Raw genomic sequence first — 24,625 nt, forward strand, 5'->3', positions numbered from 1 at the left:
GTGCTGGTTGGTGCATGTTGAGACCAAATGGCAGTCAGCCAGAGCTGCGGGGAAACAGACCTGGTCTGAAAAGTCAACTGCAGACTGCGGTGAAGCAGCGTCTGCCTGCTGCTGCTTCAGTCTGCTTCATCTTTCCAGAGGAAACGTTAAAAAACTGTTTGTGAGCAGCCTGATGCTGAAGGTAAGAGGGCTTTCTTTCTCCCCCTTGAGTGATTTTTTTTTTTTTTCCCACTCTAGATTGACAGCGCCTTTCATACTGTATTATTCGGCCTGGCTTTTAACTCCAGGAGAACTGTGTTCACAAATTGATGCTCTGCTCCTTTGGGGCTGTAGCTGAAACATTAAATTGTACTGAAATATTCATATGTGAGTGCATTTAGCTGAGAGCAATTGATGTGTGACTCCCCAGGGACCAGATGGAAATGTTCCAGGGCCCCAGCACGCGCCAGCAGACACCCTGAGCTCTGGCCAGGACAGTGATTGTGATTTAGCCGAGGCTAAGCTGAAGACTACAAGATTAAGAAGGCCAAAACAACCCCCATGAAAACAGATACTGCTAAATACCTGGTGTGTTACACAGAAAATCATTTGGCAAGTGAAAAACTACAACAAGACATCTAATACAGCATTTGCTGTATTCGCATTTCCTTCTTTTTTTGAATGAAGTGTTTTACATGTATTCTACTTTTGATTAGTTTTGTTTGTGCATAGAGGCTAGCTTGATAGCACTGCAGCACACCTAGCTGATGCAGGAAGCTAGAAAGGAAGTAATAAAACATTTATGGGGTTATTTACAGTCTTTTTCAGGTATTTTATTATGAACAATAGGGTTTACTGCCCAGGGTGACAAACCATTAAGTACGGCATGACTTTTACCTTGTTTTCTCCTGCTGTGAGCCCATTGGGAGAGGGTAACATGTAGTTTTGGTCAGACAAATAACGTATGCACTTTAAGAAGACCAAGGATAACGAAGTTGGTTTCTGTTTGCTCTGACTAAAGAATTTCACTTTTCTTATGAAATCTGGACAACTTTTAGTCATCTGTAGCTTAAAATATGAAACACATAGACTAGTCAGAGCTGAATTTGATTATTCTGCACTAAAAAGAGAAAAACATGTGTTGGCAACAAGGTTTGGATAACCAAAGATTTAATTTGGCTATCCAAATTAAATGTGCTATCTTAATGGTGCATATAGTATTCCTTTAACTATGGGAATAAGTCAGTTGTGTTATCATGTTTGTCACCTGACTAATTAGCTTCGTCTACTTCTTGTCTGATTATGCAGAAGCCATTAAAGATGTAAGTTGGTTGTTGTTTGCCTTTTAAACTGGGAAAAATGTGGGCAGTCAAATCAGATTCATGCTCTTGTTTCAGACCTTTTTTGTTTTTTGTGAAGTTTAGAGAACAAACTGACTAAATAATTAATAATGTCCTCCCAGAGGAGTGAAGTGATTTAGTTTGGTCACTCTGTGTTTCTAGTTCTCCTTTATTTCATTTTTTTAAGCTGACCCACTTCTACTCATGAAGAGAAAACACGTCTGAGGGGACACAAATGAAAACTGTTTTAAAGAAATGCGGAAAAAGAAAAGTCCTCTGTAGCTATGACAACAGTCTCTAGAGCGACTTTTTTTCCACTTAAGAAGAATGTTTCAAAAAGAGAACCTGAGAAGCTTTTTAAAAAGTCATGTATAATTTATTTGTATTTTTCTCCTGCGTTAGAGCCCGTTGGAGGAATGTCTTGTGTGAGATGTGTTCTGAATCTGTCAGAATGAAGCAGAGATGCAGTCATATACCCCACATCTGTTTGGTCTCAATTAGGCTTTTCTTATATACGGAACACCCTGCTGTTTGGTGCCAATATGCTGTGCTTAAAATCTCAGCAGAGATTTTAAGCACAGCACTACTGACATTTAAAATTACACATACGAACAAGACCAGTGGTGTTTCTGACATAAATCAGAAACTCTTATATGATTTTGCGAAAACATTTATTTCTAACTGTTTTCTAACACCTATATTTGTAAAATTTAGAATAAAAACTGTTTATCTTTACATGTATAGATTGCATGACCATCAAAGCAAAAACAAGAAACACAGTGCTCTGACCTGAAAAAAAACAACTTTCCGTATTCTAAAAATATTAATAGTTTTGTGATTCAAGAAGATAATTCACCACTTAAGAGAAGAACATAAGTTGTTTTATTATATAATGACTTCTCTTTTTAGATTTTGGGAACTCATTTATCAAAACCCTGTAACAGTAATCTTTTACTTATTTGTACTTAGGCCTTATTCTCAAGTTAGAGAATAAAAACCTAAACTTGTAGGTCATTAGTGTCCCTCAACTAATCAAAATTAAAACAGTGATCATGTAATGTTAATGCTATCAAGTTGACTCCCTCTGAGCCCTTATTAAAACATTTGAATTATTAAGAATCTAATGGTCAATCTTAATTCACTTTCTTCCAGTCAGAGTGACAGGCACTGCACCTCTAATTTTACTGGAGAGGTCCCAAAAGCAATTTACTCCTTGGAGTTGCTCCTAAAGATTTGTGTGGGTGTCCTTTTCTGTCAAAACTGAACACTTGGATCCAACTGCCAGATAGTCTACAGTCATTATAAACCAAATGGATAAACTGGAAGTAAAGACATTTGCTAACTTTGTTTATTTGTTTGGGTTTTTTTTTTTACTGTGGAAGCAGTGCTGCATTAGCACCCTTTGTGGCAAATAACGTCCTGTCTGTGTGGCTCAGGGTGAAACTGTCTGATTTATCTCCTTTCTTACATGGATGGATGACTTAGCTCAGAGACAGCCCACTTTCCCTTCAGGCATTAATGCAATGGCAGCTGTGAGACACAGAGCACGAGCCAGAGTTTGGCACCCATGTTCAACAGGATTCCTTTGTGTGGATCAACAGCCAAGCAGATCATTATTTATTTACTGACACCATGACAGCCGATGTGGCTTGTTGTCTTTGTAAGCCAAATTATCGAATGGTTTGCACATACTCTGGACAAAAACCTAAATTCAACCCTTGTTTTTTTAACATGCTAATCCAGAATTTTAACCAAATTTAAAATATAATGCAGATTTTTACTTCCTCATGTCAGTAATGTAAGGCCACCAATTTTAAAAGCTTAGAACCAATTGAAAAATATTTTTATTCCAAAACATAACATGCTTTGCTGTCTTGACAGTCTGGCTGTTGGCAGAGTCCTGTGTGGAAGAGTGTTAATGAAAAATTGAGTGGAAGGAAAGATTCAGTCTACTTCTAAAACCAGTAAGGACATTGGCTATTTCATATTCCTTTTGTTTAAGCCACTCCTGAAATATCTGAGACCATGTTAGACCTTATCAGGGCAAAGGAGAATAAAGGCAGGGCTCATGCTTGATTGTCCAAAACCAAAGATAAAAGCAAATTGTGTAGAAAATGCATCATACAGAAAACCAATGGGTTACTGTTAAGAGGAGAAAAAAAGACAGAAGATTTACCAGGAGCCAGTAATAACCTGGGTTTCTTTAACACAGGGAGGCTGACTGCCTCCATGACTTCAGTGCATATACTGTAAACTACATGTACAGATATTCCAGAGCTGACATGATTAAGGATTTTTGCTTGTGGATCCATGTTAGAGGTGACTGCATGAACTGGCAGTCTAAAAGTAAATTGTCCATTGGAATTAATGAAGCTATCTGAATCTATATTTCTGCATTTAAAATAATTTTTATGAGAAATTGAATTTGGGATTTTCATTAGCTGTAAGTCATAATCCTTGAAATTAACAGTAAAGAAAATTTGGAACGTTTTTTACAACATACCTGTAGATATTAAGAATTAAAAAAAAATCTCTGGATACTTGTAAACATGTGACAAGAAGCAAAATGGTACAGCAGTTTATCTTCTGAATTAATGATATGAGACAATAATTAAGGAGAAGATGATTCTTGTCACGGCTCTGTCCCATTGGCTTCACCAATTAGGCGCTGTTGTGACAGGTCTAATGTTAATAACCTTAAATAATTTAGCAATTTCAGAACCGCGTGCAATAAAGAAGATGATGCTGAGAGGCTGTGTGGGTGATGCGGTGCAGCGTTGAGTGTCTGCAGATTTTGAGGAGTCAGACAGATCTAAGAGCAGATAAGGAAATAAGAACTTTTATTTTGTTGCTGTTTTCCTTCAAAGAACAACACCTGCAATTGGCAACAATTTTGTTCGTATCAAGGTTACAAAAATGTCAGTAAACGTTAAAGTGCAAAGAATTTGATCACCATTTCTGGCACGTCTCGTTTAAAGGTTCATGCTACAAGCACTCTGGTCTAGTTTCGTGTGAAGAGACCATTCAGGTAACTTTTAGTTTCGTTCCCCTCGCTAAGATTTCTGCAAAGACAAAAAGCCAATGAGACAGCTTTCATTCCTGGTCCATGGGTTCCAAAATCAAACAAATGGAAAGCAAAAAGTCAAAGGCAAAAACAATTGGCTGTTTGAAAAGTCCATCCTGTCTTGCATACCCTGTAACTATTTGAACAGCTTGAGCAACATTTACAATTAATAGTACAAACAGAAGAAAACAAAAAAAAAAAGAAAATGCAATTGCAAACATTTGTTCAACTGCTTGAAATTTCTTCAGCATTTTTTTTTTGTTCAGTATAGGCTTGAGTGACCCTTTGCTGGTTTTATTTCTTGTGAAGTTCAGTGCATTTCTGACCACTGCAAAGTGAGAATTCCTGATAATGAATGTGTCCAAGGACACATTAGATTCCCTGTGACCATGGTATTTTAGGCTCTGTTGTGCTATTCCTGGGTACTTTTTTTAAATTCAAAAAACCATTAAAAGAAAACTGATGAGACTGAGTAGACTTACAAAGGGCCTTGACGAAAAACTTTCATTTTGTTTTTTTTTATTTCGAAACAACATCAGAGTTAGCTGGAAGCTGCAACTCAAGCTAAGTTTGAATAGGCTTGGCTTTAACAAGCAAAAGATAAAGCCCATTTTTTGACTCTAATGTGGCTCCTCTCAAGAGGATTGACCTATCAGAAAAGGTTAGACGTGTGCCAAACAGGATGGCAGTAAAAAGTAAATGAAAAGCTTCAGTTTCTGTGTAAATGTAGCTTAAGTGTCAGGCATGTGCCCCAGAGGTGAGTCGGCTGCGCCCAGAAGTCTGTACTTCTCCTCCAGAGACGGCTCAGTGGTGCTGCCCTGCAGGTGGATCAGTGGCTTGGTCTGCAGCAGGACACACCCTCTGCCCCGGCCTCGCCTCTCCTCCTGGTTCCTGCAATTGAACAGGTTTATTCTCTTGTCCAGCTCGGGGCTGCCGTTTTCCGAGCCGGTGGGGCTGGGAAGCTTAAGGTTGATGGGGTCCACCGCCAGGCCCTTCTGAGCGAGGCAAGAGTCTTCTGAGAGGGAGGAGAGCAGCTCCTGCACCACAGCACTGGAGTCCCTGCAGGGGTCCTGGCCTGAGAAGGAAGCGGGGCAGCATCGATGCGAGGTCAGGCTGGCGTCGTGTGCTGCGCTGCTGCTGCAGTCTGTCAACGATGAACCCGGGGTGTGGCTGCTCAGGCTGGGAGGCTGGACAGTCAGGCTGCCGCTGGACTGTGATATGCTGGTGGAAGCGTTGCTCACAGCGCTGCCGACCCGCTGCATGGCAAGCTTTGGATTGGACTGGACGGAGTTGGTGCTGTTAGGAAGGTGGACGTCAATGGCTGCCGTGGTGATGACCCGGGCCCCTATGCCAGATGCTCCAGGATCTTGATAAAGATTTGGAAAAAAGCAACATGTAGATGAAGAAATTATCATAAATATAAGTTAGCCAGTTCATTCTAAAACTTTATAAAACACATGACAATCTGCTGGATTTCCTTAGATAGAAACTTTTTAACCTATTAGAATAGCCAATTGAGCATACTGATAAATAGGACCAATTGGAATGTATATGTGATTAGATTGAAAAGATTTTTTTGTAAAGTACCTTGAGACGACATTGTAAAGAGTTAGCACTATATAAATAAACTGAATTGAAACCTTGCTTCTCTCTTTTTTGTATGTCTTTTTTTTGTCTGCAAAGCAGTAAAATGTATTTTATTTAACCAACTTTATTAATGTAGCACCTTTCACAGATCTAAAACCACACAGGGCCTTACAATGTCTGAGAGATGCAGAAGTGTTCAAACACATAAAACGCAAACTGAGATTTTCATTAACTCTACTTTTCCTGTCCATTGCTCCAAACAGTCCATAGATAACAATAAGGTGAAGGGCTTTTAAATCAGTTAGTTGAAAAGAGCTGAGAGATTATTATTTCTAACATGTATTTTTTTGTTAATAAAGCCAAAATTAACAGAGATTTGTAAAATTGTTGGACTGCAACTTCTTCACTTACAGAAAACTAGAGGAGCATCTGTTCCACTTTCTTGTTCAGGTGATTTTGTTTGTTCCCTTCTGTCCTCTAACAAACATCTGAGCCCTTCATAGAACATCTGCATTTATACTGCAATTCAATTACACACCACTGGACTGTTGTTTACCAAGTAGGTGACATAACTACACAATTGTTTAAACGGGATTTTACTTATGGGTGTGCATGGCACACTTTTAAAATTTTTGTCAAATATTTTGAAAAGAAGACAGGGTGCTGGATGAGAACTAATATGTCTTCTGTAATAGTCACTTACCGCTGCTGGGCTCACTGTAGTATTGGCTAATGTAGTTGTTCATGTCATCGCGCACCACTACATCTGAGTTAAAGAAATGGACAATAAGAAACAAATGACTTTATTACTATCTTAAAGTGGCATTGATTCCTTCTTTCCGCCTTCACAACTTCTTACTGGACAAGAATAACAACCACTCAATGGAAGTAAAATATAAGTTAAAGATATTTCCACTCACACATATCCAGCACTTACCAGATATAGTTTTAGCACAATGGTTCTAAAAACTGTTCACTGGTAAAAGGTTAGTATCTCTGTGGTATACAGGGAACTGTAATTTTGGTTACAGTTACAAACTTATTCAAAGCATTAAATATTTACATTTTTAATCATTTTCATAGTTTTCCGTCAACACGTTGGGTCTATTTCAGTAATCACAGCACAAACAAGTCCAATTGGCATTTATATCTTATGTTTACAACACAATATTGACAGGGAGGACTGTGCCCCAGGCCACAGATGCTTTATAGACAGGCGGTCAGGATCATGCACATGCTGCTGCTAGGTACATTAGCTGCACCTTAGTGCGCCATGAATAAACTGGGACACATCGGGGTGGGGCAGGGGCTGGGAGACCAGAAGCTCTTTGTTCAAGCGCTGATCCCTCCAGCCTAGCTGGCCTCTGCATGCATGGCAAACGGCTGCCATCCGCTGTGCTCTTCTACTCGCTTGATTGGTCTTGAGCTCACTGTCCGCTGGCTGAGTGCGAAGCCAGAGTACCCTGAGTGCTAGCCGCTGTCCCCCGGGACATGCAGCAGACTCTGATGGATAGTTTCATTTATTTTTCTGTCTAAAATATTAATCCCTGAGCCACCCCTGGAGAGGAAGCATTGCAGTCACTAAAACAAGACTGAGACAATCACTCTACAATTAATAAAGCATGAGAGAGAGAAAGAATGAGCTATCCGGCATACGTAAAAGGTTTTCCTCTTCTGTGTGTGACACTCAACTTACCAGGTTGTCATACGATGGTGGCACCAGAGAACTGGCAGCGCCGGGTCTGCTGAGTTTAAGTCTAAACTGTGAATTTCATTGTTAAGACAATTATTCTCCAAAGCCAGAAAAAGGAAGCCTTTTATTAGTCCATAGAAGTTGATATGTAAGCTTGTTTAAAACATCAATAGTTATATTGTTGTGTATTTTGTAGGGCTTTGTCATACAGATACAAGCACATCCATCTAAAAAGGAATACCATTAAGAGGTCCATTTATTTCAGAAATCAAATTCCAAATATGTAATTCATAAAGATTAAGTGCACACAGAGTGATTTTCTGTTTTTTCCTGCAAATCCTGAAGTAAATTAATTTCTAAACATTAAATGTCTGTTCAATTTAATTTTTATCAATCGTCCTATGTTGTCCACACCTTGTGAATCTTCCTAAAACTCCTTTGGTGTGCTTGTTTTCTGAGAAAATTATTGATTCAATTCAGCTTCTGTTTAATTCTGTGTATTTAAACAGCTACAACTACTGAGGCAGAAATGACAAAGCAAACCAGATCTAATTGAAATACATAAGTGCATAGTAAAACCAATCTGACAGATAGTCAAAGTTAAGAAATAAAGTCTTGAAATATGTGTGCCGAAGATTATATTAGTTTAATTTTTGTAAATATCCCATATTCTGATACATTGAGGTGTTTTTGTCTGCAGTTCTCTCTCTTTGCTAAGGAGTGCACCTGTGGGAAAACTACAAATTAAATTTACTTAATTAGTTCACATATCCTAATTTAACAAGCCACTGACTGTTGTTAATTCATACCTCAAGGACATTTCTTATTCCAGTTAGATGTTTAACAATGTGGTCATGATGTAACAATGACCATTACCACAAAAGAAAATTTGTTACCAAACTGTGTTTAAATCAACATGGTTTTGTACTTTCAGGCACTTAAAAAAGAATCTCCTGTGAGATCCGCTGTTTTTGGGAGATTCCCTGATAGTTTGGTGGCACCCTGCAGGTCAAACAGGTAGAGCTGTTGAGGAATACAAATAAATTTAACTGGATTTGAGCTCATCTGACTTGACGTTAGCCTCTGTGACCTCAGTGCTTGTCCCAGTGACCATGTTTCTGCAAAAAGCCTTGCTTGTTTCTCTCAGCCAGATTTCCCACTATGCCCTCGGGGTAAAATTGTGGTATCTGTGGGTCCTCCTCAGCGCCTGTCGTGGTTTGCAGGTGGGGGGCTGCTGCTGACAGGAGCCCACTTGCTCCAAACAAGGCCCAATGCGCAGAGCACTCTGTACCTGAACTGGCCCAAGTGACCTGTCCTGGCTCAGCTCGGCTGGTCATAATGGGTCAGTAAAACAGATGGTTAGGGCGTGATGAAGCCCCGGCAGTGTGACACAATGTTGGAGAACATGCTTGTTTTTTCACATGGATTCTCTGGATCCTAAAAGCTTTTTTGCCCTCACATTAATCCCAGAGTGCCTGCAGTCTGATGGCAGTTGTGTGTAAGCATGAAGGGGCTAAGAGTTTGGCCTCCAAGCTGCTCCAGGGCTACTGCTCCAGATTAACTGTACACGACTCCAGCACCCAGTTCACCTGATGTTACCTCATTACAGTCTTTTTGTTTCATATATTTATGTACATACTTTATGACCGAAATAGCAGCAATGGGAGGACGAAGAAGAGCTTGATTTTTTTCACAGATTATCTGTTTCATACTATACTGTTGCAACAAAGAGACAGTTTTAATAATTATGGGGGAAAAAAACAACAAAAAAAAACATTTTTTGTACATTCAGCTTTGACTCAGACCATAAATGCATAGCTTCCAGAGTCGAACCTGTATTAGCATGTGGCTCCCGGGGGTTTCTCTGCCCGCCCTCATCATCGGACTCCCCAGGCGTCAAACCTTCCACGACCTGGAAGCTCCTGCCCTGCTTGCCCCACGCGTGGTGGATCTGCATAGCTGCTTCACGCTCTGCAGTGAGGTCCAGGTCCTGCTGAGCCAGATGTGCCCGCAGCTGCCGGATTTCAAACTGAAAATGATACAGAGGTGCAAGGATGTGCATGTGAATGAATATAAAGTGAGAAAAAGGAAGGTTTAGAATAAGATTCGGGGGATTTTTGAACAAACGGAGAATCATGAGCGAAATGACAGGAATAGAAAACAAGAAAAAAAGAAAGAGACAAACAGTAAATGTAATGGGAAGAAAGAGAGAAAACAAGGAAAGATGGAAAAAAGCTTACTGAGAATGAAAAATATACTTAACCATACAGACAGACTGATTTAGATCGCTATGACATCAGCCTTATGTCAAAGGCCGATCAAAAACCCAAATATGCGCAAAATTAAGTTGCTCTTTGGAATGCACACAAGATTTTAAATGACATTTGTGATTGTCTTTATTTTCCAGCACAGCTCATCTGTTTGGTTTCACCTCTAAGGGACGGAGATGAAATCTACTGGCAGTGTCAACTTGTTTGTGAATTACTGCTGCCCTCTGGTGGTGGAAGGCCATGACGCCCATAAACATGAGGTGACGATAAGTGGCGCCACCAAGAGGTTTTATTGATTTGTTTGTTTGCTAATTCTCATGCAATTTATTGCCTTCTGTGCGACTCTCCCTCGCTAATCCCTCAAGACCTCCAAAAAACCCCAAAAAGTAAAACCATAGCAAAACAAAATCACTGAAACTCTCTTTGTTTTTAGTAATCTTTCTTGTTTCATGTATACATGGCTATTTTACATAACCTTCTCCAACAACACAACATTTGCCATGTAAAGAACAGAATTTAGAAACTTTTAGAAACGTTGAATTTTATATACAAATATTTTCAGAAGTTAACTTATTTTATCTTAAACAACTTGAAATGATAGAAAATTAAACTAACTTCTTTAATTTTTTTAGAGAATGCATACATGTGTGTAATAAAATAGAATGACTCTGTAAGGATGCATATATATATATTTTTTAATTCTACTAAATTAAAAAAGACAGCTTTATGTAGAGGAATACCTAATAACAAATAAATAATCCAAAAAGTTTGGTGAGACTGATGACAGAAAATATTTCTGACACTTTACCAGTTGGAAAATGGAGTACAAAATCTAAAGTTATTGTGTTTGTGTGTTTAATGTCCTGGCATTAGGTACAATTGTTACTGATTTTTAGGATATACTTTGACAAATATGACATTATGTTGTGCTATATATGTCCAATATTTTGTTGGTCTGGTCTGGATGTCGTCTTTCTCTTTTTACCACTAGAAATGCACCATCATTTTTGTAAGTATTGTAAAAGTTTTCTATGATTTTTTTGTATCACGGAACATTTCATGAGCAGAAATTATTTTAAAAGATAACAGAATAACTTCTACAAAACAACTTTTAACAACGTTAAAGTCTACTTGTTTGACAGAACAACCTTTTCTGCCAAAATATTGCAGAATGTAAAGCAGAATCAACCTCAAAGACAGTTTCTGAGATCTTATGTACATACTGACCTCTACTTTTGTGCACAAGTGTCAAAAAAGTGCCTTTGAGGGTTTTTTTTCTGGACTAGGACTTACAGCCTGCTCCTGACAGATCTGAGTGAGACGCTCCAGCTGCTCTTCCCTCACAGCCTTCGTCTTCTCACACTGCTGGATCTCCAGTTCCATCTCAACTTTGACTTGCAGGACATAAGCTAAAAATGGAGAAGGAGGACAGGGAAAAGAATAAAAATGGAAAGAATTTAAACAGCCTAACATGTTGGGACTGGTTTTTGATGCATAGTATTCAGACACATCAGTTACTTTTCTATAAAAGTCCTGTATCTTATCAGGACTATTTAAAGGTCAGAGGTCAGTGTGGCTGGACAATTAGTCCTTCACTCCCAAGATGTCCATCATCACATAGACTACCACCAGGGTTTAATAGTAATATTATAACCTCACTGAATGAATACACCAAGGTGCTAAAAAAGAAAAGAGCTCCTCATCCTGACATAACATTTATTTAAAGCTTAAATAAATTTTAAGTACACTCTTATAAGACATAGCCAAAATAAAGTATTTTCTGACAAGAGTCACAAAAATCCTTATGGACAGAAGTGTTACATGGTTTTGGAAACATCACTAGTTTGCCAACAGTTTTGTGTTTGATGCAACATGTTTGATGCAAATAAATCAGGCTCAACTTTTTGTTTCAACCGATTTGTATTTCTGGAATGGTTTGATGTGGAAAAAGAAATCTGAAAAATAAAATAAAAGACGTGAATTTTGTCATCCAAACGTGTGTGGGCTCATTTTAAGCCATGTCAGCCCACAACGCCTGGACAGAAGTTTTATGTGTGCATCTGATTTTAGTCAAAATTTAATTAGAACCACAAGTTTCCATTTATTTTATTGAGATTTTATGCAAGACTTAAACAAAGTAGCAAAAAACTATGAAAAAGGAAGAAAATAATAAATGGTTTAATTTCTTTTCTTTCTGGTTTTTTTTCTTTTTTTACAAATAACACACTTTAAAGTGTAGCAGGCATATTTAAAAAGCTCTCTTTAGAAAAATCAGATGTAACCAAATACCTTCTGAAATTATCCAGTTACTGAACAGAGTTCATCTGTGTGTGAAGTTGTTGTTGACAAAATGTGGAAAAGATCAAGGAGTAGCGAGAGTTATAGAATGCAAAAGTATAAACTCATACCATATACCATATCTGTTTATTTATGGGGTGATTTTGAATGGTAATCTGCTTAAACAAACGTGATGAGAATAAATCTGCATACCTGTTGGCATCCCAGTTGCCGGACAAACTATTTCACACCTTCCTGTTTTCACAGTTGTAACTTAGCCGCATGACATCAGACATGGTAACATTATATATTCTGACTTGAAATGTTAAACCTAGCAACTTACAATTGAACTCAGGTCTTTTAATCTGTTGGTTCCTGCTTTTCAAGTATGCTGGCATGAAAATGAACCATTGCTTTTCTTTTCCAAAGTAAAAGCAAAGCAAAGCTCACAGCCAACACCACATGCTTCTTCATGCCTATTTATAGTCATGTTAGTACGCTCACATAACAAAAGGAGGAGACGTCACAAGGGGTCAGTTCAGTCAGACTTCAAACAGGCACACAATCTCAAGCAGAAGCTTGCTGTCTGGACACAAAATGTGACATATTTCTGTAGACGCATGCGTCAGAGTGAGCCGCATGTTTATACTGCGTTTCTGTTTGTGTGAGCGTCTGCATGTGTGCAAATCTCAGCAGTGATGGCAGCTTTTGTGCAGCAGACACTTGCAAGTGTAATTTACACCACAAAGGATTCTCGTAAAAGTGAAAGAGGCCAACACATTGTCCTGCTCCGCTCTGTTAACTCGCCTCATTGGATGTTTGACTGGATGTACAAGCCACTGAAAAATAAGCTAAAATCACAGACTCCCGTCTGAAACGTAAAACAAGGCGTAAAACGTAATGTGACTAGCTGGTCAAATGTGACTAGTTATATGCTAGTCACATTTGGTAACTAGCATAGAGCTTGTTTATAGAAAAAAACCCAGAATATATTGAATATAGTAATGTTGCCTTTGTGAACATTATTTTAATTATGTGATTGCCAGTATATAGCTATTTCTCCTTTTTTGTTTGAAGAAATTGTCTTTCTGTTTCTACTTATAAAGCAAACTCTTAGCAGTTTATAATTTTTATCAACAATATTCATTTTAAAATGCTCCAGTGTTTCCAGAGAGTGACAGGTCTGACCTGATTACATTTTCTATTTTACCATTAATTAATATTAATATTATCCATGTAAATAGTGTTATGTGTCACTGGGATAGTATTAATTTGCTGAAGAAAGTAAATAATTTCCTGACAAACAACCTCATACCATAGCTAATGTTAGTCTATGGAGAGTAGTGAAGATCAAAGGTGATTTTACTTTTAAGTTCAGACCTGTAAATAGGAGAGTCTAGGCTGCAACCCTCAACCATAAGATATGTATCCTCACCAAGAAAAGGAGATTCTGGATATGAGATGCTAGAAATGCCCTAGAGACAGGGTGAGGAACTCATCCAAGAGTCATTTGGATGAGCTGACAATGTAGCTACAAAGTTAGCTGAGTTTTTCACTTTTCAGATAGAACACTACTTTGTTCTGGGTGTTTTTAGGCACGCATCCTCTTCTATTTTAAGCGGGTGATATTTCCCATCTGACACAGCTAATAAATCCCAGTTTTTCAGCTGCACAGAAGTGAGTAACAGCTCGTTCCTCTGCATTTCCATTATCTTCAAACTGCTGTCGCCTAATATGTCAAGTTACTCAGACAGACCACCTGCTGTAGTAGCTTGAGCGTTTTTGTGGATTACTGATGTGTTTTACCACTGAGTAAACAAAAAAATATCACTCAGCTTGAAGTGAGCAGCAGAAAAATAGGTTTATTCCAGCAGCAGCTGTATGTTAAAACACAATATCTTGCTGGCTCTGTTTCCCATTCGTAAATCTGCTTAAATTATGGATTAAAATAGTATCACTTAGATAATGACTTTGTCCTCATTAAAATTTTAATACCTGGATTAAAGGCAGGTAATTTAAGTTATGGATATGAGAGAAATACTCAAAGAATGACAAAAAAAAACCCTGATAAAATAAGAAATACAAATGTGACATGGTCATGGTACCTGTTGCCATCCTTGATAAACATGAACATGAACAAGCTGCAGTCAGCTCTGTTTTGTGCCCAGCCATTCCTGTATGCAGTCAGAGACCTGCTGTAAGGGTGACCTCTGAACATGGATCGAACCGAGATGCATTAACATAGCTAGGACAACAATTACATTCAATACACTTTCTTTGAATCTACTTAACCAAACTCTTCAAATCGATCTGAGTCAGAGCAGAGAGGCAGCAATTTACTCTGAATGATGATCAATAGTTGTACGGCCCTGAACTGCAAATAGTTTGTATATCGATGGGAAGAACAAGATTATTAGAAAAATCAGCTAATTTTCTGTTGTGATCATTGTGATTTCAGAAATTACTTAGTTTCTTTACAAGACGAATCATTATTAGATATGTTTTTATTTCTCTCTCACCGTCAATGATCCTCTTGACCCTCCAAATGCGCAGGGTGATGATGAGGCTGATGGCGTCCCAGGGGCTGCTGGGCCCATTGGCCACTGTGGAGGCCACCATTGGGGCCAGAGAAAGCACAATGACAGCACCATCAAACACCTGGGGATGTAAACACAAACATATTTACAATTATTAAAAAAATAAAACCAAAGTTACTTACTTGTATGAGTAATACAAGTAAGTAACATACCATATATTGGCATATATGGAATGCCAATATATGGTGTGTGTTTGTGTAATGTAGCAGGGTGTCAGAAAAGAACTTGATGCACATATTGGTGGAGTTAAAAAGTGTGCTAAGTTTGCAGGAGCTATACAAGTACATGGGCTTTATGTAACAATAGCTAGCAATGGCATAGATTCAGTAAAGCAGAAACTTGGCAGAGAATATACATGACTCTCTTAATGAGGGTAAAAAGTAAACTTGTATATAATTTATGTCCTCTTTCTTCTCAATTTCTCTCTGTTGACAGAATTAAACCGTGAACTGCGGTTATCACAAGTTTCACAACTCAGAGTAAGACAGTATGATCGTGATGTGATCTTCTTCACAGCAGACATTTCGAGTGATAATTCAAAGTCCAGATATAAATCCCACTGAGAGTATGTGCATTGTGACTGTGCTTGGGTTATTTTGGAAGGTACAATGGGTGTTACAAAGTATCTGATCTACGTAGCTAGAGGACAAGAAGAGGAATTTACAGAGAATTGGAGACCTCTGGTGAACTCTATCCAACATCAAGGAGCACAGTCCTTGTTTGTGTTTGTGTAGCTTTTGGGGAGTTTTGTTAGTTTTTGATGAAATAAAAATAATGGGTTGGTAAAATAAAAGAAAGATGCTTTGTAAAAAGAAAGCACACCATTGTAACATGCGGCAAAGATTTTGCTGGTGAACCAGTACTGACCTCCACTTTGTTTTCGATGTAATCCCAGATCCCAAGCACTACAATTCTGAAGACAGTCTGATGGAGACAAAAAGACAAAGAGAAAGTTTAAAATAGATAAGCCACAGGCAATGCTGGCGTGTCTCAAAAGTCCTTTTCATCTTCGCAGTCTTTTTGAGTTGGCATCACACCAAGCAACTTTTGTGAGATTTTGCCTGCATTAATTTCTAAATGTATGTTATTACCAAATGAAACGAATAAAAATTAGACAAAAGTATTGGAAGGTGATTAAATTAATTAAGATTTAGTTGTATTAATCTAAAATTACTAGATCTGTCAAACAACATAGACAATAATAATATTCTGCCAGTGGAAAACATTCAGCATCAGGATATCTGCAGAGAAAAAAACAATCTGGAAATCACAAAAAATTATAACTTGATATTTTTTGAATTTCATACACAATAAACATCCTGTTCATAAATTTTGTTTTAGGTTCCACTGGGTTAAACTTCAGCATCTTGAGCCTCTTCTTTCTTCAGATAATAACTTGCTTGCATTGTTGATGACAGGCCCTTAAGCACGCTTAATGTTAAGCAAGTTTAACTGTCTGAACACACAGATTACTGCATAAAGACAGTTTTTGCTGCAATCAAATGAAAAATAAGGTATTACTGTGATTAAGATGTGTCTTACCTCTGAAAAGAAAAGCGACAGGATGATAAGGCTGATCCAGTGGATAATGGTGGCGAATTGAAACGCATTGGAAACTGAAGAATGAGGAATCAGGAGAAAAGATTTTAGCTGTAAAGAAGCCATGACACTGCAATCAATTTTGAAACACAATTGATGCATCCCTGAAGAAGTTTAAAATAAACAAAAAAATGCCTATTTATCATCTGAGAACTCATCTACTAACTTGCAGGACTGATCACACCTCACAGCCCACTACATTCTTCTCTTTGTCTTGCTGGAGTGGCAGTGGACTTAAATGAAATTACAATAGATTTAGAGAGACTGAAATCCAACAGTCTGTCCTTTAAGACTCTGGTCAGGCCTGGATGCTGGCCAGTAATCAATAGAGATATGCTGGAAGCCACTGACAATAGACTTTGTTCATTATCACCTCCCTTCATGAGTCTACATCACAATAATTCAGCATCCAGCTCTGCTGTGACAGACAGACCATAAACTCAAAATTGGTGACATACCACTGAAACCAGTTACTTAAACTAAGATACATAACAACGCTTTATATTCACTGTTTGATATGGAATTAGTCAAAATGTTTTGTGCTTTATGTAATTCAGAATTACAAATTTTGTATTTACTTATTTATTTATTTTTTATTTCTGTCTTTAAAGTTAGAAGTTTACATACAATACAACTCCCTCAAAGAGTTCAGAAAAGCCCAGAAGATGGTAGTTCCAAGATTTAATTAATTAATCTCTTCCAATGAGAATATGAAAGTATGAACTCCCAGGAAGTTAGCATCCCAGAGATTAGTCCAACTGGTACCAAATGTGTGATCAATCCCAAAACCAAAACAAAATACAAAATAAATGGCTGGCTGGAGCTGGTAAGGCAAAGATAATTAGTAAAGACTGTGGATGGATGGAAAATAAAATAAAATAAAACTAAATTAAATTAGAAGTACCAAGAGCAAAGACATAAACCACATTCAGTTTTACTTTGAGGGTTCTGATCTCTTTTATTTTAGTTGTGTATATTACTGGACATTAATTTTCCATCATTACCTTTAGGTGTTTTTGCAATTGTTTTCTGTTCAAAGAGCAAGACATTTTCCAGATATTCATGGATAAGTGATACCTGCTGAAAGACTGTGTAAATGCAGCAAAATGAAATTATGAAATAATTATGAAAATAAGGGCATCTGTTTTCTCTTTGTTTTAAATAGTGCTTTCTAAAAGATGAATGTGCAGGAAACCAGAAGTTGAGTAAATAATGACAAATAATGATTAAAGTAGCAAATTTTTCCACAGCAAGACAGAAATTTATAGAGCAAAACGGGACAAATCAAATTCTTACATTGTAAGAGTTTGGTGTCTATGAGCAACTCCAAAGACAGAAAAAGCACCACCAGAATAACACAGGCCACCAGCACACAGTTGAAGCCAGCACTGAAGAGGCAGACCTGCCACAGAGCCACTCGACGCCCACAGCAAGGCTTCAGCCAGTTGGACCTACGAGAAATGGAAAGATGGGTGGTGGGCAAGTAAAAACTTTAAAAAATCACCAGCATTTCACATTTTTTTGAGCAATTTGAATACAAAACAGAGATTGTAAATCAGTCAGACACAGATTAAACATAAAATATTACACATTATCTTAAAAAAAGCAAGAATTACATTATTTACTCTTATTAGCATCCACCCATACCACCAACTCGACGTTTTAGGTGCTTTGCTTGTAGTTCCAAACATGAACAAAAGAGGGCGTCAGTTTCCAGTCTTGAAAGGTGATGTTTGTTCAAATTCAGGCGAGGTTTGGGGTTGACAGTCAGAGTGAACGGCGGTCAGAGACAGAGAGAGGGACAGTGAGGCTCTGTGAACCACTATTTTCACTATCAGCGCTGTGACCAGAATACTGATGAGCTTCTTTTTACGTGGCAATGAAGGAAGTCCCTGTAGGGGATAATGCTGAGAAGGAAGAGTTTTCTGCTTCACACAAATAGTGCCTCAAAACAGAAGACTGACTGTATTATATAGAAGAAGGAGAAACTGATGTGTGAATTTTTTTTAAAGGGAACTTGCTTTCCGATTATTATCAGACACATTTTAAAAACTGAAAACAGAAATGTGATCACTGGGTGACGATAGATATGGTGATTATGCAAACATTAAATTATTAAAGTGTCTGAATCCTGTTCTGAAATAGTAAATTGTTTCCACTGACTCGTACATATCAGCTACAAAGGCTGACAGCCGGAGCTGAGAAAAACAATGCCTCTTTTCCAGCTTTCCAGCTGGAATGGAAAGTTGGCTCTGCCCACTACCTTTCCCATCTCCCCATGGTCTGGCATGGATGAGGCAGACTTTGGCAGAGCATTTCCCTCCTCTGATCATGTCTTCATTCCTTGGCATGGTGCTAATATGAGCTGCAATGGTGGCAAAATGGCTGCAGCCTCAGAAATGATTTTACACCACATATCATGGAGGAATGTGAACATTTCATTCAGTATAACATTATAACTATTAAAGCACTTCGTTTAATCTGGAAAGCAATGTTTAAAGACATCTCAGATGCTGCAGGGTTTAAAATTAATGGAATTAAATAAATTAATCAATTTAAAAAGAATTTTTTTTTTTTTTACAATAAAATATAAAGTAATAGTCAAAATCAAGAAATAGTTGAAGACTGGATATTTTTTCTAAAGTTTTTTCTAAAGACAATATTTAGTTTGCAACCACTCAATACAATTGTAGGTGTCGTTGTAAAGTGCTCAATCTTGACTATAGCACATCCAACATATAGCTATTTTGTAAAATCTTTTTTATTTTACAAAAAATAAACTATTAAAAATACAAGTTTGAAAAAGCAGGCTTTTCCATAAGTTATGGTTCAGTCAGATTTCACCGTCTGATTGAAAGCCCATCATGGTCTTTGCCTTTTATCAAGTTAATGCTTCATACCACTGCTGGAAGGCAGAAAAAGGCTACAACTATAAAACTCTGGAGGAAGAGGAAGTGATAAAAATGAAATACGGTCCTCACAGAACTTTATAAAGGTTACTGTCTCCTACAGCTTTGATAGATCCATTGATCACTTTAAAGCACAGCAAGTAGCAACTAACAACCTAAAGCAGGGTTGTGGTATAAATCTATTTTCTGGGTTATTTTACAGAGCCTGTTTATAAATCAAGAACAGAACCATCAACACTGTGCACTGAGGCCATAGGTGAAAGATTTTTCTTTCTATTTTTTTATTATCCTTGATTTAATCTTGAGGTTTTTCGCTTTTATTTATGGGATGGACTTTAAAATTATTATTATAATTTGAAGATCTCTAACTAAAGTCACTCCTGCCTGGGCTGCTAGTTAGCATTTGATCCTAAAAGATGCTTATATTCAAATAAATGTTAATATTACCCACAGCCTTCCCTGAATAAATTTAAGTGTCCACTTTTAAGCCAGGTTTTGACCACATTGCCATCAAAGCATCACTAATATTGTTTTGTGGAGACAAATTTGTTTTTTCCTGCGACAGACTGGTGACCTGTCCAGGGTGAACTCCGCCTCTGGCCCGAAACGTACGCTGGAGATGGGCACCAGCACCGCTCCCGACCCGCTAGGGACAAGGATGTACAGAATTTGGATGGATGGATGAAATTTGTTTTTCTGGCTTTTCTTAGTATCTCTTTATACAGAACAGTTTTGGCAGAATTTGCATAAAACAAAACACAAACTCGTTTTCAAGAATGAGGAGCTATTTGTTATGATTGTAGGTACATGATATAGATAAATATTAGAGCAAATGTTGCCATTGTCTTGTATGCAAAGGTTGCTTTATTTTATCTTCAATGGGCAATTACCTGAGGAGTTTTAAATAGTTGATGACTGCAACTTTTAGAAGAGGTAAAAGAGATGAACAAAACATTGTTTTTGCAATAAACGATTGAGAAATGTAACACCAGCAAAGAAAACACATTTATACTCCAACATGCAGTCATTTAAAACAATGTAAATTTGGATTTTCATTGATTAGTTTGGAATAACATTTAGGTTTAGTTAAGTTAGTCTAGCTGGTTCTGTGTTTCGTGTTTATCATCCTCTGGGATCCTTCTGTAGCTTGTGAAATATCATCATCAGTTAGCACTTACGACAGCAGCATGACTTTGGTGTTGCACAGCTTTTCTATCAGCTGTTTTCATCATCAGACAACCTTTAAATAGAAAAATATCATCCATTAAGCTGTTGTATGCTTTTTTTCCCTCCAAATTTAAGATATGCTGTGATGTTGAGGATATGAGTTCAGATAATAAGCTGTACAAGAACAACTATTTCTTTGATTTTAATCTCTTTTTTAAAAAGACAGCAAAACATTCCACCATTTTATCTTTACTCTTTTTTTCTATACCATATTACAAAACTATTTGCTTGACCTAGAAAACTTTAGGAGTGTGTTTCAGGGAATATTTGACTATTCTTCCAGAAGTGTATTTGTAAGGTCAGACACTGATGTTGGTCTTAAAGCCTAAATCCTAGTTTCCATTCCACTGAGGTATATCTGAACAAGAGGGTACATTACCAAACGGTTCCTACGATGTTTCAGCATATCGGCCATTTTTACCAAACATTACACTTGAAATATTGCATTTGGGCTCATCTTGTTCTGCTGGCAACTGCCAAACCCATACTCCAATGATCAGGTTGAGTCGTCCATTAGAATAATTCATCAGTCCAGATAACACAACTACATTGCTTTGGTGTCCAGTGGTGGAGTGCTTTGCACCACTGCATTTGATGCTATTTATTGCCCTTGGTGATGTAAGGCTTGGATTGTCCATAAAAAAGCCATTTCACAAAGTTGTCTACAAGCTATTACTAAGCTAAACTGAAGGCTACATGAAGTTTGTAGTAATTTTGCAAAAAGTAGGCAGCCTGCATACACTGCACTTTAAAATTCACTAACTAAACTATGGGATTTATGTGATTTACCACTTTCTGTTTGAATTGCAGTTGTCACCAATCACTTCCACTTCACTAAAACTCCAATAACAGTTCACTGTGGAACATTGAGTAGCAAGGAAATTATGACCGGACTCACTGTACAGTTGGCATTCTATAATTTTACAATTCACTTAGCAGATCTGAAAGCCACCTATTTGTTAACAAATATTTGTAGAATCAGAGGTGCTGGATTTTATACGTATGTGGCTAAGAAACTGACTGGAGCACATCATCATTTGGATTGAAGAACAAAAATTGTTGGCAAATTACTGTATATGGACTAATAAAACACTGACATAATTTCTATCCTCATTTTCAGAACATCTTGCTGTTTTGTCCCTCAGATTGTGAACATTTGTAATGTATGAATCTTACCAGGTCCAGAAAACCCCCCAAAAAACAAACTGATGTGTGACCAACTGACTAAAACCAAATTACATGACTGAAAGTTGACTGAATACAGGACAAATGTTCCATCAGATTACACTGCTTCAGATTAAACTAATCTAAAGTTCACAGAAAGCTGTTCCTTGCATCTGTATTTATCGTACACATATGAATCTATTTTATAATCTATGTCTGTGTACCTAACTGATACTGATATATTTCCAGACATTCACAGCAAGCACTGATCTGAATACGCTTACAAAAGAAGGTGGTATCTGATGTTTCGGGAATTTGACTTGAGTAAATTTAGTATGAATTTTAAAGGATAACTAAATAAAAAGTATTTGCAGAGGGAAAAAAACATACTCTCAATAAAAGAAACTTGCAATATATAACTGAATAGTAAAGATTTGTCTAAGGCTGTCTCTCTACTAGACGGGCCTGTAACAGTCCCTGTGGCAGAGGACTCGAGAAGATAACAGGAAGGCAGGTCAGACTCCGAGAGAGGTTCTGCACTCTAATTAAACCAGAACAAATTGGCTCAGCCAGGTGAGAGCCCTTTGAGAGAGCATTACTCTGAAAAGGAGGATTTTAACATTCTACTGTTTTATTTTTTAATAAAATAAGGCATGCAGTACATTAAGAGACATCAGCTGCATGTTTTGCAACAGTTTTTTTTACTGGCTATTTACCTCATTTCTGCATATTTCCATGTACAAGTTTCACTAAATACAGTACAGACCAAAAGTTTGGACACAACTGTGTCCAACTGTGACACGTTGTGTCCAAACCTTTGGTCTGTACTGTACATGTAGATACAAAACACACACATTAAGTCATGTTGATGGGAGCAAATTAAACCTACATTTTGCAACGCATTGCCATTATCCTCTCAGGTAGGATTCTAAACACAATTTAAAACTTTGGTTGTTTAGAATAAATATCTACCCACATGTCAGGCCTAGCTTAATAGAAACAAGGATGAATACCACCTTCTGTGACACCCCGGACCTATTTTTGTGGAGCTAGTGGGACAACAGATTATTTACTTAGTTTTTGGGGGTTTTTTACATTAAAGATGCCACCAGGTTGTCATGATTTGCTATTTAATTTAATTTAATTTAATTTAATTTCTATATTAGCTTTATTTTGTTGCACAATCTGAGTAACACAAACAGCTTTTTTCTGTGAGAATGCAATATTTCTTACTCTAGATGTACATAAATATGGGTGGACTTTACTCCATGCATTCTTATAATTTAAATATGGACAGTCTTTGAGGTGAGATGCTATTTGGTTGGTAGAGCTATTTTAGGAGTAGGTCTCTTCTCGTGTCATAGTGTGAGTAATGTTCAAAATATTGCGCCACAGAGCCAATTTCTTCACAAAATTATGCGTTGTTATTTCCGATATACAAGTTTGGACCTTTGGCACAAAAGCTGGTAGGTGGTACACGATAGGAGGACTTGTTTTTTCCTGTTGCTTACAACAAATTTAGATAAACCATCTGGTGCTGGTACCTAACCATGGACTCCTTGCACATTTGGACCAGTCATACCAACAACATATGCTTCTGTCTCAGCGTCTGGCAGCCACACACCCATCACTGGGATGGGATGTGACATCACTCCACTGCTCAGGTGTTAAGTTGTAATTTCAATCAATGGCACAAGGTGGTTTAATCAGCCAATATGGCAACTTGAAAAGAAAATTAAACAAAATTACATAGTGAATATTTTGTTATCCAAATCCCGTTTTCAGACAGTAAGACAGTCTTGCTGATCATATCACTTATTTTACATTTTGAATATGATCACAGGTTTGGTTTAGACTTACAGTTGATTTACAGAGTTTTTCATTTGACCTCACAGAATTTTAGTTATTTTGCAAAGAAGAATGAGCAAAATGTCTTGTCCGTTTATCTGCAAAACTCCGAAAGACAAAACCCAAAAGATTTGAATCTGTAACAGCGTCAAATGTTGGTTCTGTAAAGTACTGACTAATCAGGACTGCTTAGAGTAGTAAAGAGATGCTTTGAACGTGTGAAGAGGAAGACACTGGGTATATTGGACAATAAATATTAATAATGAAGCTCCCAACAAAAAGGGGGGAAAAAATCTGAGAAAGACCACATTATTTATACCTTCCAGCCTCTACTGTCTGCTCGACCACAAAGCATGTGTTGCAAAAGTTTCATCATCTGTACACATCGCTAGGGTTGACTTGTAAACTAAGTAAAAAGTCATTTAAATAGCTGGTTCCACAAACAAAAGGCCCCAGATTGCTTCACGTAATGGATCCCAATAAAGTATGCAACAACAAAAAATACAGAAGAACAAACCAAAACAAACATTCATGAAAGCTCAAGTTCAGACAAAAGCTTATTGGATGCAAAATATCTTCAGCTGCTTGTTAAAACCTCCACAGTCCAACTGGCACAAAAATAAAGATGGTGCATATCAAAGTCTGGAGGCTACTGTTTGGAAAGATTGGTGTCCTGAAACAGCCATTAAAATATTCTGATTAGATTACTTCCAATAATGAGATGAGTCGATGCTACATCAATCAAGAACATAAGAGAGTAAGTATCACTTTAAAGCTGTGAAGGTTAAAACCAAGATTTCAATAGCAGAGGTGCAAATTATGTGCAACAAATGAAGTACCAGTTTCAGACACAAATGCAGGTTTGAGTTACTGTTGTCCCTGAGACAAAATATTAAAGTAGGGGAAAATGTAAAAACAAGTAAGACAAGGATTGTTGTTTTTTTGTCTTCTGTTAATCCTCTGGAACTGGACGTTAGCATGGTTCAAGCAGCTTACATTCACAGATGAGGACAGGTATGTTGAGGTGTTAAGGGTTAATGGATGTAGTAATGGAGAACATGCAGAGCGCTG

General features: G+C 37.5%; 1 protein-coding gene and 1 long non-coding RNA gene across 2 annotated transcripts in view; one reads left to right on the forward strand and one right to left on the reverse strand.

Annotated features, from left to right (window-relative positions):
• LOC122845688 lies at positions 1-5,391 on the forward strand. Its single transcript, XR_006373108.1, has 3 exons — positions 1-181; positions 410-567; positions 5,307-5,391. It is a non-coding gene; the product is annotated as an uncharacterized LOC122845688 (long non-coding RNA).
• The window catches only part of LOC122845648 (transmembrane protein 266-like), a 41,340-nt gene continuing 20,859 nt past the window's right edge, over positions 4,145-24,625 (reverse strand). The window contains exons 6-13 of the mRNA XM_044141961.1: positions 17,703-17,857; positions 16,350-16,423; positions 15,675-15,731; positions 14,730-14,868; positions 11,227-11,342; positions 9,497-9,692; positions 6,674-6,736; positions 4,145-5,749 (exon numbers count right to left, since the gene is read on the reverse strand). Of these exons, the coding sequence (XP_043997896.1) occupies positions 5,115-5,749; positions 6,674-6,736; positions 9,497-9,692; positions 11,227-11,342; positions 14,730-14,868; positions 15,675-15,731; positions 16,350-16,423; positions 17,703-17,857 (1,435 nt within the window). The 3' untranslated portion in view covers positions 4,145-5,114. The remainder of the gene's footprint in view (positions 5,750-6,673; positions 6,737-9,496; positions 9,693-11,226; positions 11,343-14,729; positions 14,869-15,674; positions 15,732-16,349; positions 16,424-17,702; positions 17,858-24,625) is intronic.

Source organism: Gambusia affinis, linkage group LG02, assembly GCF_019740435.1.
Source record: "Gambusia affinis linkage group LG02, SWU_Gaff_1.0, whole genome shotgun sequence".
NCBI lineage: Eukaryota > Metazoa > Chordata > Actinopteri > Cyprinodontiformes > Poeciliidae > Gambusia > Gambusia affinis.